Here is a 19,902-nt window from a genome sequence, read left to right as displayed (position 1 = left end):
AGGGGAGCGCCCCAGAGGGTTATTTCCAGAGCCCAGAAGGTTATCGGCTGCCCCCTACCATCTCTGGAAGAACTGTTGCTTGGTCCCGTTGCTTGAAAAAAAGCACAACACATTCTGCAGGACCCATCACACCCTGAACACTGTCTGTTTGAACTGCTGCCTTCGGGGAGAAGATACAGAACAATTATAGCAAGGACACACAGATTAAGAAACAGTTTTTATCCGAGAGCTATTGTTGCTTTAAATGCTGCTAAAACCTTAAAATTTGAATGTTTGATGGGATTTTACGGGAACTGTGCAATAGTCAGATGTGTATGGATGTAAATTTGCTGGGTTTTATTGTTTATGATTATTTTTTATCATCGAAGGATTGCATTTTCAATTTCGTTGTACAATGTACAATGACAATAAAGTTAAAGTTCAAACTTCATCAAGAATCAACTGTGCATGCGCCGTGAAAGCATGAGGTGCCGACAGGCTGTAAGCAAAGCAGAGAGCTCGCAACGCTGTAAACGCTGCTTGGACAGAGCCAGCTCATTGAAGTACATGATTGGCTGAAATATTGCATCAAAGAGAACGCCCTTACACATTCAGCATTCACATTATATTCATTGTTTTTGTTCCAGTAAGATCGTTATGTTGATCTTTTGAGTACACACATCTGTTGCATGTCTGTTTGTGTTGAAAAGAGGGATTCCTCCTCTGCTGCTCTTCCTGAGGTTTCTTCCATCTTTTTCCCATTAAAGGAAAACCGAAACCTTGAGTGGTTTGTGACATATAAACTCTTATATAAAGTCTGAGTTGCTTTGACTTATAAAAGTCACAAGTTAATTCTCCAACTAAAAATTCTTCAGGCTTGCTGTCTCACATTTGCAGACATCAGATCTTCATCTTTAAATAAACGTTAATTAAACAAGGGTGGCGTGCAAATACAAGAAGCTTGAGATTAGTAGGGAACAGCCTGTTCTCTGGGTCTTGCGGTCTCAGATGTGCTCTCAAATAACTAAGAAACTTTCATTATGCTATTTTCTAAACTCATGTAAGTGTTAAAATTACGCTCTGATGAGTGTTCACTGCCGCTCTGGATAGCAGAAAATGAGAAAAAAGTCGTTCTCACCCACAGAGCGACAGCCCTATCAATGTAGTAAAAATGAGAATAGATGATGCAAGCAATGGGGATGATTACGATTATTGATTCACCTCAGCTATAACCATCACTATAAAATATGGCTAGATTAGTTCAAATAAATATTCTATTATGCAGGTCTGCCACTCCAGAGACGCTACAGGTTATACTCCCGAGTGCATCACATTGTGAACTAGGGCTGCACCCGACTGGATTTTGTTGGCTCTCCAATGCAACTATTCGTTATTTTTCCTTTCTCTTTAATATATATGTATAGCCTACTATCCAACTTTAATTTAAGTGATGATTTTGACCACATTGACATTGGTATTTAAATGCAAAAGAGTGACAAGAACATATTTCAGAATCAGAATCAGCTTTATTGGCCAGGTGTGAAAGACACACGAGGAATTTGACTCTGGCACATCGGCTCTCAATGTGCAAACAGTAAACCAGCATAAGGCTGTGTAATATAACAAAATAAGCAGTATTATCATCAACAAACAGTGCAAACAATGCAGAAAAAACAGTATAAACAGACAGTAAACAATGCAGACAACAAAGGAATGTTCATTGAAATGAGATAAAAAGGAATAAAATCAGAGTACTTAAAACTAGAGACCTGTACGAGTCTGTATAATCTGTACAATGTATATTTACAGGTGTTGCACTGAGGGTTATTGTCCAGTCATACTGTCGTGGGTTAAGTGTTCATCAGAGCGACAGCCTGGGGGAAGAAACTGTCCTTGTGCCTGGTTGTTGTTAGAAATTAATAAATCAGTCAGATAATTATTAGACTTTAATGTGTTATTAATGCAGTTTAGGGGGGGCTGGAGGGTGGTGATTGTTGGGGGAGCAGCTGTTGGATCTGAGATGGGGAGGGAGAGGGGGGAGTGTTGATTGTCAAACCTGCAGTCGAACACTTTCAGGTCATCTGCTAGTTGACAGTCCTCCACAGCAGGGAGGATGGTTTTCTATAGCTAGTGATGGTTTTCAGGCTCCCGCACACAGACGGGTGGTTGTTGGCTGAAACCTAAGCTTTCAGCTTTTCAAAGTAGCTCCTCTTTGGTGCTCTGATCTCCCTTGTCAGTGTGTTCCTGGCCTGGCTGTACAGTCCTGTAAGCCTCCTCTTTGGCACGACAAAGCTGCTTGAGTCTTGCTGTAAACCAGGGCTTGTTGTTGTTGTATGTGCAAAAGGTGTTTTTGGGCACACACACATCCTCACAGAAACTGATATAAGATGTCACAGTGTCAGGGAGTTCATCCAGGTCTGTAGCTGCAGTCTCAAATACATTCCAGTCTGTGCAGTCATAGCAGGCCTGTAGCTCTGACTTAGCCTCCTCGGTCCTGCTCTTCACTGTTTTGACTACAGGCTTTGCAGCTTTAAGTTTCTGCCTGTAGGTTGGAATAAGATGGACCATACAGTGATCAGAGTCTGAGGGCTGCGCGGGAGACAGAGCAATAGGCGTCTTTTATTGAAGTGTAGCAGTGGTCCAGCGTGATTTTGTCCCTGGTGGGACAGGTAATGTGCTGTCTGTATTTGGGCAATTTATGGATGAGATTTGCTCTGTTAAAGTCCCCTAGAACAATGAGTGGAGAGTTGGGATGTTCTAGCTCCAGGCTAGTTATCTGTTCTGCCAGGAACTGTAGCGCGCTAGGGTCAGCCTGTGGTGTTATGTACACTCCCATTAGCATGAAACTGTTGAATTCATGGGGAGAGTAAAAGGGTTTGCAATTGATAACAAGAGACTTTAGGTCTGTGGTATATGTCCTCTGTAGCACTGTGACATCTGTGCACCAACTTTCATTTATGTAGAAGCAGATTCCACTTCCTCTCGCTTTCCCGGACAGCTCCTTTACACGATCCGCTCTGTACACCTGGAAGCCCGGTACTTGAATCACGTTGTCCGCGATCGAGTCGTTGAGCCAGGTCTCCGTGAAGCACAAAGCAGCAGAGCGTGCAAAGTCAGAGTTAGTCCTGTTGACGAGAAGAATTTCATCCATTTTGTTGACCAGAGAGCAGAGATTAGCCAGCTGAATAGATGGGAGTGCGGTCCGAGTTCCCCTTTGTCGTAACCGCACCAAAGCGCAAGAGCGTTTTCAATGCCGGGCGGCGTCTTTTCCAGGTCCCGTATATCGCTGCTGCGCCTCCGATCAGAATGTCCATACAGCATTCATCGTTCACAAAAATCGGAGGAAGGTAGTTTGGTGTGAGTTGTCCAATATTTAACAGTCTCTGGTAAAAGTAATCCAGGATGAGTTGCACAAAACCAAGAAAACAAAGAAACAACAAACACATGAGAGCGCGAGTAACCACGACCGCCATCACTGTCGGCGCCGGAAGTCCAGCAGTTAAAAATCAATAAAAGACACCTGCATTTGATGCAATATTTAAAGAGCCCATGGCATTTCACTGTTTTCTGACTTAACTGTTGTAACTAACAACAAGATTATTCTAACAATCAATGATGTTATTGTCACTACTGTTAGGTATTTTTAGTCAGATAGATATTGGTTAGATACTTGATGTATTAGAAATGTTTAGAGTAGACAGGATGTCTAGCTCAGGCTGTTAAATGCTTAGTCATTCTCATGAATGCTGCAGGTTGCTTATGGTCAAGGATAACTAGATAGAAAGTTGATGACTGTTAGAAGACAGGATGTTTAATATTATTATTATGATGTGTATAACTGTAGCCTTAGCCATAATATTTTCTTGTGTTTACTGTCAAGACATGTCACTAGAGGTCGTGTTAGAATGTTTTTAGCTACACACCACTTAATCAACGGACAATCACACATTGATTTTCCTCATGCTTTGACTACTGCTCTGGTCAGCTGCAAAGCTGGCACCGGGAGACGTCACGGTTTGGCGTCTTCTGTGTAGAATGGGGTTAGCTCGAAGTGATATAATGTATAGGCCTGTTGTGGTTCGGGGTCTTTCATCTGCCTGTGTGCATGTTGGAGGTGCAAGATACCTGAGCGTGTAATGTTAATTTTTACCTGTGTTCATTGAATAAATCAGCACAGTTTTGAAGTTACCTGGACTGCTTCGTTTCTCAGAGTTAGCGTGGTTAAAGGTACCGGGTACAACACTACACATGATTCTAAAATTAGTTTTACAATGAAGTAACCCAATACACAGGCCTGCTGACTTTGAAGAAACCTTTGGTGTACCACGTTAAGACCAGGGAGACCGGCGTAGGGGGTGTTGGTATTATGCCTATGTCAATAACTTAGCACAGCAGCAAATCTAAACAATTTCTAGATGATACCTGGTAAACTATTCAAGATTTAAAAAATGTATCTATATAAATAGCTAGAATCCATCATCTACAATTTTCTGTCTGAACCGCAACTCACTACTTAGCCTTCTAAAAAAAGAAATGTAAGATAGTCTATTGTATAATTTATTTGTTAATGTGTGAAAAGTTCCTATGGGAAAGATGTTGCTAAGCTGAATGCCCTGAGGAGGTGCACTCTGGCCGTTCATTGAGAATCAATCCCCGAATCCGTGGAAAATACACATAGCCACACAAGACATTTTTTCCAAAGGATGGCTGCAGCGCCAGTAAAAGACTTTGTCCCCATATGTGTTTGCTCTGGAATAAAACCTAGAGTAAAACCTCAAGTACTCTGAACTGGGCTCTTAACAGTGTTTACGTTGACACTGGCTGACATTACTGTTCATTGCTATCAACAAATGAATAAGATACACGGCTCTTACCGGAACTGACAGGCCCCAAGGCTTCCTGCTCTACATCCATCTGGTGGTAGTGGCGGATGCAGACACGACTGTCTATCTGGTAAAGCAGGGCTGGACACAGGTAGGTGAACTGACTGGGGGAGATGAGTGATTCAGGACTCAGGCCATAGTAGGTGAGAAGCTGAGTCAGGTTCAAGCACTGAAGAAGGAAACAGCAGAAAAGTTACGTATAAAGAAACCGCTGACTATATAACATCAGAAGTGTTATGAATATGAAACATTCAACCACTAACTGTGATAAATGGTCACAAGTGTATAGGATTTACAGACTGGGGCAGAAAGTTGGATTTGTGTCCTCAGAGATAATAGTCATCTTTAAGTTAAACGACATCCTACCTCTTCGTGTTGATGTGACAATCCACCTGGATGCCCTGACAGGAAGGGAACTGGGAAAGCTGGGGTGGCCGGTCCTCCTGGTGCTTCTCTTTTATCTTTATGAGAATGGCTGTGACCGTGTCTGTGATCATGGTCATGAGTGTGGTCATGGTCTTTATGAGAATGGCTGTGACCGTGTCTCTGATCATGGACATGAGTGTGTTCATGGTCATGGACATGGACATCAGGGAGAGGTGTGACAGGAGAAAGGGTTTTATTTCGCCCTCGCTGTCCTCTAACCCTTGCTGGCTTTCTGGGTTTCTTGGGCTGGCTTTCTGTGGGGACAGAAGAAGAATGTAGCTCCTGAGGGACTGTGGATGGCACCAAGTGGCCAGAGGGGGTCTGTCCCTGGTTGATGGGAGAAATGTCTGTGCTGGTCTGTATTTGATGAACATGACTGTGGTCTTGTTCATGACCATGATGGTTGTGATCATTGTGGTCATGGTCACTGTGAGGCTGAGAAGACAGGTCCTTGTGGTTAGATCGCAAGTGGACCTGCTCAAGTTTGTGCTCTTTGTCATGTGCATGCTCATATTCGTGATCATGATAATGTTCGTGGTCATGATCATGTGTGTCCTTCCCATGTCCATCAGAATGTTTGTGATCACTGTTTTCTACCTTGGTGCGATCATGATTATGTTCTCCACCAATTTCATGATCATGTTTATGGACATGATCGTGGTCATGGTCATGGTCATGCCCTGTAGGTGCACCAGCACCTGGAGTCTGCTGACTGCATGGTGTGGGAACCTGCTCTGTCTGTGGATGCTGGAAGCCAGGTTTATGGTGTGAATGGTCATGCCCGTGTCCCTGACTATGGCCTTCAGTGATAGATGAATGTGAGTGAAGCCCCTCCTGCATATCCAGCATGTCGAGGTGGGCTACGTGGTCATGGCCCAAATCCTCATGATCCAAGCCTACCAACTTCACTTCACCCAGACCCAAGCTAAACAGCAGACTCTGAAATCCCTGGAAATCTAGCCGATCCTTCTTGCCATAGCGCCTGAAGAGTTGCTGGATGTAGAAGCGCTGTTCCTCCTCAAGAGAGTCCCCCTGGGGTCTCTTGGACTCCGGAGACACAGTGGCTCCTCTCACGTACGGAGTTTCAGAAATCTGCAGGTCACTATGATCGTGGGTGCGGTCGGCATGGTGATGCCCACCATTCTGATGGCTGTGTCCTTGTGCATGGCAGTGGTTGCACTGATGGAAGAGGAAGGTGAGCACACACAGGAAACAGAACTTGGTGTGCATGTGGACTCGCATTGTCCCCTTACTTCTGGTCTCCTGAAAAAAAAAATAGAATAGTGATAGCATCAGAATATGAATCAATTTGTCCTCAAAATGATTAAATGTAGAGAAATGTGGCTTGGTGGGGATACTTTGACCAAGTGCACACTAACTGTTGGTATCCAATAGGACAAAATATCATGAATATATTATTCAGTGGCAAGACAGAGAGAAAATAGCTCAAAGAATCAAGTAAGCACTATTATGACAGTTTGTACTGGTGAGTTTGTTTCTGACCAGCGCTCCACGGACATCGTACAGTGCTGTTCACCTCATTGTAGGAGGTTCTAAAATTCTCTCTTTGGTTTTTATATGAAATTTTCAGGCAGGATGGCAGCTAACTGACAATTTCAAAACAATTTAATAAATGAAAAAAAGGGCTTTGGCTCAAAGGTGTATATGTCCCTACTGTCACAGTCACATTCTGTGCACCTGCATCTTGCTACAAATCTCCAAATGTTCTTACATTTGGCATCGTGCAGGTGCATTTTGCCACAGCAGCAAACACCATGATCGCTGTGTTACTTTTAGATGGTTGAACTGTTAAGTGAGCATAGCAACTGTAACACAGAATGCGTTGTAATCATGTGAGGCATGCACGAGAGGGTGACCTGCCTGGAATACCACCACACTGAAAGATTAACTGAAATATCACAATATTGATATATATCACAATACAGTATACAGTGGGTACAGAAAGTATTCAGACCCCCTTAAATGTTTCACTCTTTGTTATATTGCAGCCATATGCTAAAATCATTTAAGTTCATTTTTTTCCTCATTAATGTACACACAGCACCCCATATTGACAGAAAAACACAGAATTTTTGACATTTTTGCAGATTTATTAAAAAAGAAAAACTGAAATATCACATGGTCATAAGTATTCAGACCCTTTGCTCAGTATTTAGTAGAAGCACCCTTTTGAGCTAATACAGCCATGAGTCTTTTTGGGAATGATGCAACAAGTTTTCACACCTGCATTTGGGGATCCTCTGCCATTCCTCCTTGCAGATCCTCTCCAGTGCTGTCAGGTTGGATGGTAAACGTTGGTGGACAGCCATTTTCAGGTCTCTCCAGAGATGCTCAATGGGGTTTAAGTCAGGGCTCTGGCTGGGCCATTCAAGAACAGTCACGGAGTTGTTGTGAAACACTCCCATAGCATGATGCTGCCACCACCATGCTTCACTGTTGGGACTGTATTGGACAGGTGATGAGCAGTGCCTGGTTTTCTCCACACATACCGCTTAGAATTAAGGCCAAAAAGTTCTATCTTGGTCTCATCAGACCAGAGAATCTTATTTCTCACCAGCTTGGAGTCCTTCAGGTGTTTTTTAGCAAACTCCATGCAGACTTTCATGTGTCTTGCACTGAGGAGAGGCTTCCGTCGGGCCACTCTGCCATAAAGCCCCAACTGGTGAAAGGCTGCAGTGATGGTTGACTTTCTACAACTTTCTCCCATCTCCCGACTGCATCTCTGGAGCTCAGCCACAGTCATCTTTGGGTTCTTCTGTACCTCTCTCACCAAGGCTCTTCTCCCCCGATAGCTCAGTTTGGCCAGACGGCCAGCTCTAGGAAGGGTTCTGGTCGTCCCAAACATCTTCCATTTAAGGATTATGGAGGCCACTGTGCTCTTAGGAACCTTAAGTGCAGCAGAAATTTTTTTGTAACCTTGCCCAGATCTGTGCCTTGCCACAATTCAGTCTCTGAGCTCTTCAGGCAGTTCCTTTGACCTCATGATTCTCAGTTGCTCTGACATGCACTGTGAGCTGTAGGGTCTTATATAGACAGGTGTGTGGCTTTCCTAATCACGTCCAATCAGTATAATCAAACACAGTTGGACTCAAATGAAGGTGTAGAACCATCTCAGGGATGATCAGAAGAAATGGACAGCACCTAAGTTAAATATATGAGTGTCACAGCAAAGGGTCTGAATACTTATGACCATGTGATATTTCAGTTTTTCTTTTTTAATAAATCTGCAAAAATGTCAAAAACTCTGTGTTTTTCTGTCAATATAGGGTGCTGTGTGTACATTAATGAGGAAAAAAATGAACTTAAATGATTTTAGCATATGGCTGCAATATAACAGAGTGAAAAATTTAAGGGGGTCTGAATACTTTCCGTACCCACTGTATATCTCAGTTTGGCACATATGCAAATGTCACATAGAACAATCAAATTGATATCCAATCCAAGAAACTCTGTTCGACTTAAATAACGTATTTCTTTGGGCAGGATAATAACAATGAGTGAATCACCTTAGTGTGAGCGATGTACAGTCAAGCAACAACAGCATACTGAATTACCTACCACCAAATGAAAGCAGAGTAGAAGAGCTGCTCAATGTAACAGTATATTCATTTTCAGTCATAGAAACAAGGAAGAGGAATAACATATTTATAGAGTACAGTCCACACTCAAAAGCATTACTGGAACAAGACAAACGGTAAGTGGTAGCACTTAGTGGGACCAGTGTATGAAGAAGATGATGAACAAGAATTGCTGTTATCACGATTTATTAATCCCGGTGTCATTAAATCACTGATTAATATTGGCCATAAAAAGCTCAGTCAGGGTTTATCAATGATGCACTGGCATTCTACAGTGTAACATGATCAACAGTAATTCCCATAATTATGAAGAAAAGCAGAACAAACTAGGATAATAACCCTACACACTGCACATAAATGCACCATTCAGACCACCTAAGCTGCTACCTTTAGCTTAGAATAACAGATCTAATAACTGAAACAGGGAGCCTTCTGGAGCACAATAAACTCTCTACTGAGAATTGTGTAACAAATTGCTTGTTTTCCTCTGCTCTAAAAAGCCTGAAGCAGCAATATCATTCCAGTCAAATGATCCTCATAAGGTCTCTTGTGAAGCCTGTGGGTGGTTGATGCGTGAGGGGTAGGGCTGGAGAGCAGTAAAGGGAGGTCAGACAAGGAACACTTCTGGATAATGGTAAGATGGCACACAGCAAAGACCAGAAATATAAACACACAAACACACACAGGCCTTTGGCATTCGGCTTGTTAGCAACATTTTTACTGGATTTAAAGCATGCTCACTGTGAGGGAACACATTTGTGTTGTGCAGTCCACAAATACTGGGCTAAATGTTCAAAACATAGAGGGTGACAGATCTTCCTCACAAGTGTCAAGGCTAGCAACAACAGACTGCACACTGTGGACTTGTGGGGGCAACATCAACAACAAAAGAGCACTATAGAACATCACTGTTTTCCATCTGGATGCTCACAAGAAGCAAGAAATTGCAAAACAAAAACTCAGAGGAAGGGATGAAAAAAAGCATAGGATCACTTAAAAAGTTTTACAGGGTCATTTTTACAAAGAACATAATGGTGATAAATTTACAACATGTCATTGCTATTCAAATGATAAGAGGATGAGAAGAGCAACAGACTATCAATCTCCAGCAATCTGGCCAACAAAAATGTTTTAATCCCTAACTATACAGACTTTCTATCCATCCGATGGAGAGACTGAAAGCCTCAGTATCGTTCAGACAAAGTCCTTGTTTATTCTCCAAAGCCTTGATCATTGTCTGGACAGCATCAATAGCTTATCAGCTAATGACTATTAGCTCATTATGGAGTTCCTTCTCCGCACACGACAACATCAAGAGCTTGTGTTAAAGTAGTGTGAATTATCAGTGTTAAAGTCCTGGGTAGTGTAATGTTATATAATGGGCAATTGGGTCATAATAAAAATGCAGACAAAGATTACTTCTGCAGAAATTACAGTAAACAAAATTAAACCAGCTACAACAGACCCAACTTGTTCAATTTTATAATGAGTCATCCTGGTAATAAACCATGTAGTGCAATTCAAAGGGCCATAAATATCGCAATCACTTCAAAACCTCAACAAATAAAAGCCATTAGTTAACACTGACTTCATTCCCATTGAAGATTTCCTTTAGAAGCCTGAAGCGAGGCTACTTACCACTGTGTGCCCTTGAATGAGTGGGGTGTGAAATTAGGTCTGGCCACGAAGTGAATGATAGCGTTCTGACTCGAGGCTGCAGACGTTAAGTGTGGTTACGAGCCTACTTCACGGCTGTCGACAAGGCAGTGTTTATAAACATGAGACAGCAGTGACCTATGAACCTCGCAGCAGATAGGTTGGGGAAAAACCAGGATATATTTTAAAGAGCACACCCTCTAAGCAGCAACAGAGCGTGCTGTGTTTTCTTGATTAGAATCTTTGCTGTGTTTGGCCTGTGAGGCAAACAAGAAAATCTCTTATTTACTATGAGAGTTTAATTGTGTGTTACACAAAAACCAATCTGAAAAGTAGGCAATTACAAATTTAAGTGTAACTTACATTGAGTAGCAACTTATTTCCTACACTTACAACTTAATAGCTTAATAAATGAAAGGGAAAAGACAGAGTGAGCTGTACTAGAATATGCACAGGCCCATTTTATTAGCTTCTATTAAATGGATATTAATGCAGCAAACAGCACTTTACCTAAACTGATTTCCCTGATGTAATCACAGTTTGTCTCATCACAAGATGAGTGAATAATCCTATCATCATACTGTGAAATGCACTTATTTCCTGACTCACCTTAATGTGCCTCCTGCTTGGCCCCCAGTCCTGGTGCTACTGTGTGAGGGGGGTGGGGGGGGCGGTTTCCAGCTCTTCTGAAACATGCACTATAGGGAAATATTACAGAGGACAAACAAGTTAAATTCAGGCTCATCCAGGAGAGTACTAAGTTGACAAAAGATTCCCTGACAAGGAGTGAACAACGTGGACATTTGTCAGCGGTTACGGCTGCAAAACACAGTCTACATATTGGGTCACTCAAGACTGCAGACTCTAGTCAGTGCTTTCCATTCACTGTACAGTAAAGTTAAGCAACCTCCTACTGACAGCACTGTTGTAAGACCAGCCTACGTCTGAACGGATCAATGTTGAAATCAGGAGTCGACATGAATGAAGCAACATTATCAAACTAAACGTGAGCTCTCTCATTAGCTAGCCAAGACTGATCTGTGGGTCATTCACAGGAAGGCTTGTGAGAATACTGCATTTGTGAAGGTGATGGCTTTATTTTGAAGCATTCAGAGCAGCGAGGTTGTTGCTGCTACTGTGAGTGGAATCCTGCACATAGATGAACACAAATTAGAGCAGAATTTGTCAGGCTAATCAAATTCATGAGGACTGCATCAAGGGTCTGTTTGAGTGTTACCATTTGTTTAATTAAAGAGCGGAGACTGTGCAGGATTCCTCCCAGGAAACTGGTTAGCAGAGGCTTGGGGGGGGGTCAGTGTTTATCTCAGGCATGGTGGTCTGTATTCAGCATAATACACAGGAGGAAACCTTAAGCAATGTGGAGTCCAGTGATTGCTGAACTGCACAAGTATCCTCAACTTTTATCTGTCCTGTGTGAGCTACTAAAGCTCTGCTGCACCCAGGAGTGGAGCCACATTTTGACTTGAACAGAAATGATTCATCTTTAGTGTAGTAACACCTGTGATTTTCCTACTACGAGGCCTTTTGGAAGCCACAACACTTCCTAACAGTCTGAACACTGACGTAGGTATTCAGTAACCAGTCAAGGTGATAAAACAAACTGACTAAAAGCTTTTAGCAGAAAATAACAACACATTCCTTTGTCTCACATGGACAAAATGTTTACAATTTGATGGAAGCTGCACAACAGGAACTGATGCAATCAGTACTACACTACTGATAATAAAACACAAACTGAGCTGTTCAAATGTCATCAATAAAATACTGTGCTTTACATAATACAGCAGCAGCACTGCTGACACCCTCATGGATATGGAGGAATAAGGAATAAACACAGTTATAAAGATGATTAAAAACAGCATACAGTATTATTTAACTACAGCATGTTAGTTTGCATGTTAGCACCAGTTGCAGAGGTAGAATTCACATCCTTTACTTAAGTAAAAGTACTAATATCGCACTGTAAAAGTAGCCTACACTGTTACATTAATAATGTTAAGTAAAAGTAAGTATTAACACAAAAATGTACTTAAAGTATAGTAGGCTACTCATTGCAGAAAAGGTTACACTATACAGCATTGCACTGCTGTAACAGCAGGACTTGGCTGTTGTAGTTGGTTGAGGTGGAGCTCTGCTCAACTATTTTGTATCCAAGTGCAACTATTGATTATTTTCAGTACCGATTAACCTGCTGATTGTTTTCTCCATTAATCGACTGACGGGTTTGTAAAACTTCTGACAATAATTAGACATGCTGTCACAAAGCTTTAAACGATTATTGAAATAGTTGATTATTGTAGGTGGCTGAGAGTGCAGCCGGACCTGTGTGTACCTTCACTCGCACACACCCAAGTGAGCCAGGAACGTTTGTGTGTGTTTCTGGGGTCAGATCAGGATCAGAGTGAGTTCTTTTTTAAGTCAGAGATTAGTGAAGGAACAGACAGGGATCAGGGATGCTTTGTGTTAAGGGTAGGTTATATCTGGAGAACGGTTGCTTATTGTGGGGCTCTGAAGATTTATGATGGCATGGCCTGACACACCCTCTTTGGGACCAAAATAATGGGCAAACATTCAACTTGTACACTGAGCTTCCACATTTAACTGTGTACTATTGACTCTTTGGGATTAAAGTTATAAACGGGACACATACTTTGACCTGTACTGAGAGATGGTGTTCTCGAAGGTGTTTGTTCTTGAGATATCTAAAGTAATCCTGTGCTGCTGATTTAAATTTCTTTTTTTGGTCAGTGCAGTCGGGTGAGTCGGTCTTCTCTCTGTCATTTGTCTGCTGCATTTGTGTGTGTGGCGCCCACAGGCATTCCGGGGAAAAAGGTGCACACACATTGAATTTTTTCAGTTCTGGTAATAAGCAAAATTTTCATACCACGCTATACTGTGAAACTGGTGTACCGCTGCAACCCTAGTGTGGTTTTTACTTCAGCCAGGTTAGATAACATCAATAAAAATTGTAAACGTCTTGAAACAGTGTACAACCAACTGGATTCCTTTTAATAAGAAGTGAAGTAAAAACACACCCTGATGGGACTTAATGATGCTGTAAGTGAACCGCTGAGCCAGTATACACACAAACATTAAGGATTACTGTTAGCTGATCTGAATGTCTCCTGTTTCACGTTGCACGATACAGCTACCACATGACCATTAAGGTGTTATGTCACTGTCAAGGTGAACAGAAGTTAATAAATTAATCGTACTTCTGTCACTTTTGAAACCCTTTTCTGTACATTACTACACAACTCAGTGATAGTTCACCATGTCTTTTCCAGGCTGACAACAGGAACCTTGTTATTTCTCAAGAGAAAAACGGCCTTTTCCCTAAAGCCGCCTCACACGGTTCTCACATGACTATACGCATCTCGTGTCAGCACCAAGCTGGTGTCTGCAAGGAAACACAAAGAGGAATGAAGGAAAAAAATCTACTCTGCTATTCAAGAAATGGCATCAAATGGCTTGTGCTTGATGTTATGAAACAAGAGTGGTCATTTTCCTACACCAAAGTATTTTACTGAAACTGTAAAATCAAAACACGCCTTTAAAATGTGCATGTGATATCCCAAGCATTAGAATATTATGAGTGCTTGGCAATAAATGTGATATATCTTTAAAAAGCAGCTTCCCAAGGCTGTGATGGTTACATCACCAACTAATAAGCTTCCACTTTTTGATGCAGACTGCTAAGCCAGGGAGCTATACAACCAAAAGCTTGCACTACATGCAGAGTGAGAGCACAATCTGTTCTTGAGACAGAAAAATAGAAAGATGTCAGAGAAGAGGTTTTCTTAGTAAGGCCTGAGGCGTGCTGGAGAGGGCAGATGTCAGCTGCCACATGGACGCAACTCTCAGCAGATGGTCTACGAGGATGGTCTTGGAGGACCATAATCTGCTCTCGTATTAGACTCAGGAAAGTAAGACGGAGAGATGTGACATCTGTGCATGAGTTATCTGTGTCTGGCAATCACTAAAGACAGCTAGAGAAATGATAGTGTGTCAATGGTTTTCATCTTACCAATCACTGTTTACCAAAGATTCACTCAACAGCAGTGACGCTGCACAGTGAGACATTACAACACTGGCCGACAAGCAAATATACACTTCATGTTTACAGACCGTGCTTTTGTCATAATACATGGGCAGCAGTCCACTAATGTCGCAAAACACGAAGGAAAAACCAGACCAAGGTTGTCATTTAGACGGGTCAAACCAGCAAGAGTAGCTATTCTGTGGAATTTGTCATAAACTGTTTGCTGGGTCTCCTGAAAATCTCCTGACTCAAGTGCCAGGCATATTTAACAACCAGCCTGATGACTGTATTCATTACAGAAGACTCAGAACTAGTGGGGGCTGAAGGCATAAGTTTCAGTATGAGCCGATCACAATACATTCATCACCAACCAAATCATTAGTCAAATTAATGACAAAGAAAAGTCAAGCAAATTTCCAGCTTCTCCAAACAGCCATAATCCACTGTCATAACACGGTTAACGTACCATATCATTCAGCAAATACCAACATCTCTCTGTGGTATGAAACTAAGCTGTGGGATACCATGACACATGCAGGTTAAAATAAAAACCTGTGTAAACAAGCCACAACTTCTCTGAACTTCTGAGAGACAAATATCTGTTTACCCGACAGCAAGACGTGCCACAAGGGCTGAAGTCACTGAGTCATTTAGACAACATCACTGATGGAAGACGCTGTGTATAGTCCATGAGCTGCAACAGAAAACAGCGAGAGATCGGTGAGAAGAGAAGGCAGGTGCACAGCTGATGCTCTGTGGCCCAGAAGAATGTTCATCGTAGTGTAAAAGAGTTTAAGACTGCAAGGATAGACCTGACACAAACAAGTAAACAGAACAATCAGCTGAGGAACGCACTGTGCAAATGTCAAAGAAAAAACAGCTTGGCAAAACCCAGAGTGATGCTTACCTCTGGTCAAACATTAGCCACAACAGACAGGAGTCTGTCCATCGCACACCAATACAAAATGTTCACACCAGCTCTAACACAAGCAAAAGGTTAAATGTTTTGAGGATCAGAGTCCTGTGACTTAACTAATTTGTACATGGAGGAGGGGACCACAGGGAGGAAATGTGTGTCTGAGTGTCTGAGCAGTCCAGGAGCTGGATCGTGTATGTGTATGTGGCTACATGAGGACATCTACCCATTTTCTTATTGTAAAATGTACCAAAATACCCACAACGGTGTATCCCTGACCTCTTTGTTCATTAAATCTGTCCTTTAAAATACAAGTTTGCAGAAACATTACTCTACCTACTGTCAGCACAGATCTGCAGACTGAGCATGACACTGTGTGCACACTGCCTAGTGCTGGTGGGAACAATACATCTGTACAATAAGCTGACACATAATATAGACAGTACTCAAACTAAAATCAGTGATTCAAACAAGAAGTCACACTGTTTCAGCAATTCTTAACAAACGTTAACTAGAATGACTGAAAACGCCACATTTCCATTATGTTTGCTAAAGTAAACCATCTTGTAAGACTGGAGGTACCTGGCAGCTGTGTCTGGCCTCTGCTTTTTGCTGTTACAATGACAAGGCTGCAGTGATTTCTATGTGGAAAGAACATGGTGGCAAGTACTGATCTTATCACAGTAAAATGTCAAAACTTGGCTCTAAAACCAGGTGTTGCTTCACTTGTGTTGGTTGCTCCACTATGGTTCTAGCTAGCTGTTCATCACTTAAACCACTAGTAGTATTCAAACATTTATTCTCATCACACAACGACAGAATCACATCTGCCTAGTCTATTAAGGCTGGAAACATGTCAACCATTAACAAAATACAAATGTAGGAAGACAGCCTGATGGTGCTGCTCAAAATGTCCTGCCCGCATTAAAACCCATATCATAAACAGCAGGAGTGTGGGAATGGTGCTACGTCTGAAGCAGATTGTAAATGCTGTGAGCACTAAAACAAATACACCAACCAAGTCTATGTTTACAAAACTCTTTTTAGAAACCTGCGACAGTGACTTTCACTGAGGGCTTGTACTGGAAGGCATTAAGCTGTAGTTACATAGAAAAACATTTAACAACCTTCCATGCTAATAAATGTTTAGTTTTATATGAAGATGAAGTGGATCTCTAATCTGGGACCTTTTTTTCCCACGTCTTTTTACATGTGAGACCCTGAGGACACCGTCATGGAACACAGCCAAATGCAAAGAAACTATTTCACTCAACAAAGGATGAAGCCAATGAAAATGTAGAATGACGCCCTAACACTGTCAGGCTTCTGGGACGTTAACACTCCTTTCTACAGCAACACAAGTAATATCAGCAGACAAATTCCCAAAGGCCATTTCAGCTAATTATATTGTATGACAAATTTTACCATAAAGTTCCAGCTCCCTGTGACCCACATTAGGATAAGCGGTATGGATAATGAATGGACGGATTAAATCAGTGATTTCATAAAGCAGTAGTAGAGGTCTGGATTTTAGGGTTGATTTCAGCATCGGTGTGGCTCAGTATAACATCCTCACACTGTAGCTTTGTCCTCAGTGAAACTGAAATAACAGAAAACTTGTAGAACTTTGAACTGCATCCTAACAAAACATCCAAGCCAGGACATAACTGGTGCAACTCTGTGCTCATTCCATTTGCTTTCTTTGCATCCCAGTGCAATCCAAAAATAAGTGTTGCAATGTTCTGTAAAAACTTCCATATACAAGACTGCGTTTTCTCCCCATACAGATACTTTAGATGTTTAGCAAGCAAAGTGGAGACAAGACAATTTCAGCAGCATTCTAGGCAGCGTGGGTATTTGATATGAAGTACAGTCAGTTCCATTTAATACACTGAACAGATGAACTCACGGGGTGCCATCTGTGAGCATTAGCCGAGTCTACATGCTCTTCTCCAGTATGGCTCCATGTTTCACTCATACAACTGCACATCTTGGAATGTACATCATATGAACTTTGAATATGTTTGCCACACTGTTAGCATTATAAAACACACACTGAAACAATGGAAGTCTCTGTGTAATAGAACAGTTGCATGTTCTCTAAGGCTCTCTTTGTCAAGTCTGAAAATACAACCCTGATAACTTCATCCGGTAATTTGACAGAGCTACACTGTGAACTAAAACTCAGGATCCCTGGGCCCCTGCAGCATAGATTCTTTATGTAATCTTAATCTTGTGATGGCCCAGTCTTGTATAGTATAAACTCCATTTGGTTAAGTATACATTTCAACTGAATCCTTGTCCCATATCATACATGCTCAGTGAGAACTCTACAGCCCAGAAAACACAATTTCTTATTCATCTACCTGGTGCATATGGAGGCACAGATTACTGTACATAACATGACAAGTCAGTTTAAATTGCTATAAAGAATTTACATGTCAATATTGGGCCTAATTATTTCAAGTAAAACCTCTTAATTTCTGAAGGCACATTTCTTTTCCCTTCATATGACTGGGGTTTATGAAAGATAATACCAGATGTTCCACACTGAAAATTAACACTGGCCTAGAAGTAAATCACTGTAGTTAACTGTTTAACCAGTGCAACTATAATTTTGAGTTGTTAGTTGTCTTATGTTTTGGTGAACTCTTCCATAACAGATACAACGCATACCGACGCTCTACCTGGCATCACCCATCTGTGGGAGAGTGTTAAGGTCCTTAATCGTGTTTGTGTGTTTACAAAATACTCTGGGCCCTACAGCTTTGACCACTGGAAAACTAATCCGATACTGTATATTGTAGGTGGGGTGAGGGGTAGGGGTACAGATGATTGTAGTGGCTGAAGGACAGGACATAACAGACTGAACTAAAGTCACATAAATTACTGTATTTTTTTAATCAGCACAGTCTATTGTCTTGCGGTGTGTGAACTGCACTGTGCATTTGTAGGGGCTCTCATTTTGACCTGGAGGGTGCTGCTGCTGTGTTGAGGACATATTTATAAATCAGAGCACAAAACTACAGTAATACATGAAATCAGCTGAATAACCACGGTGAGTGACCCTGCAGATCAATCAGGCATTACTGATAGCGGGTAAAATCAGTCCAGCTACAATTTCCTCAAATGGTCAAGTTTTTCACTGACCTGCCACAAGGGATATATGCCACGTGACTGTGCAGAACCAAATAAATGGATTTTACTAGATGTGTTCTGGCCACATTTCTGTATGAATGCTCACATTTTGCTAAGTATCAACAACAGCTGATACTCTCACTCCACACTATTGTTCATTTACACCTCCAAACAGTAACTCTTTCGTGGGGTCCCACGGTACACACCGCAATTTCATGTTAAAATACAAATTTTATTTTCTAAAACAAGATCCACGCCTAATCTTTGCTTCAGGACAGTGAGGACACACAGAGGTGGGCAGCGATGCCAGTGAGTCTCGTATAAGGGTTTCAACACGGCACATGGTGCGCATAATGCAACACTAAGTTACCACTACCGTAGCGTGGCCACAAATCAGCATCTACACTGCTCTAACCATTAAATAGCCAGCATATATCTAGTTCTGAATATTCAATGTGAGCACAGGAAACAACCCCAAAGCCAAACAGCCGTCTGTTTTGTTGGATTCGCCCGTTTGGGGCAGGCTAACGCTAATGCTATCCTAGGAATGAAGGGAACAATTCCACAAGCTAACATTAGCTAGCGGGCGACACGCAGGAAATTAGCTTTCAGCCTACAAAGAACAATGTAGTCGTATGGTGTCTGAGACTCCGTAACAAATATTAGCAGTAGTTAATAACGTCTACACGTTCCGACAAACACCGCCCGGGTCCATGTTGTGGGAGTGAATGATAACGAATGGGTTTTTTTATATAGTTACCTCACTCGAGTGCCGTGTGCATCTCCTCTCCGCTCGGTACCAAAAGATTTACGTCAATGCATGAAATACCAGTGATTCACCTACGCCGCCTACGAACTCTCCGTAGCCCCAGATAAGGCAGCACCAACAGTCTGCGCCATTTGCGTAGTGCACTGAAAAAAATCACTGACGTTTCTTTCCGGTAGACAGAGCAGTCAGTCACATGATTACTGAGGACACAGCAGTGAGGTTGCTATTGCTTTGCCGCATTAACATTTGTCTTATTTGGTTATAGGTGTCAGTGGCACTACCTCATACATTTCTACAAGTTGATAAGATTTCTTTATGTCAGTCACCCACACTGACAAAGTAAAAACTGAAGTTTAAACCGTTTGACCAGTCATGTAGTCTAGTCTATCTAAAATGACTCATCAAAGGTTCAGGCAAACACGTAGGAAGCTATAAATAAGTGTATTGGTAAGACTGAACAAAACACAATGAGA

The 19,902-nt window shown here is 41.8% G+C and overlaps 1 protein-coding gene across 1 annotated transcript in view; it reads right to left on the bottom strand.

Annotated features, from left to right (window-relative positions):
* slc39a10 (solute carrier family 39 member 10) overlaps nucleotides 1-19,629 on the bottom strand; it is a 31,049-nt gene extending 11,420 nt beyond the window's left edge. Inside the window, exons 1-4 of the mRNA XM_020611051.1 lie at nucleotides 19,421-19,629; nucleotides 11,153-11,241; nucleotides 5,229-6,551; nucleotides 4,854-5,031 (exon numbers count right to left, since the gene is read on the bottom strand). Coding sequence (XP_020466707.1) covers nucleotides 4,854-5,031; nucleotides 5,229-6,530 — 1,480 coding nt within the window. The 5' untranslated portion in view covers nucleotides 6,531-6,551; nucleotides 11,153-11,241; nucleotides 19,421-19,629. The remainder of the gene's footprint in view (nucleotides 1-4,853; nucleotides 5,032-5,228; nucleotides 6,552-11,152; nucleotides 11,242-19,420) is intronic.
* Nucleotides 19,630-19,902: the final 273 nt, after the last annotated feature.

The sequence above is a fragment of the Monopterus albus genome, unplaced genomic scaffold, assembly GCF_001952655.1.
Source record: "Monopterus albus unplaced genomic scaffold, M_albus_1.0 scaffold109.1, whole genome shotgun sequence".
Taxonomy (NCBI): Eukaryota; Metazoa; Chordata; class Actinopteri; order Synbranchiformes; family Synbranchidae; genus Monopterus; species Monopterus albus.
Note: the sequence above shows the minus strand (reverse complement) of the source record. Positions and strands in the feature narration are given on the sequence as shown.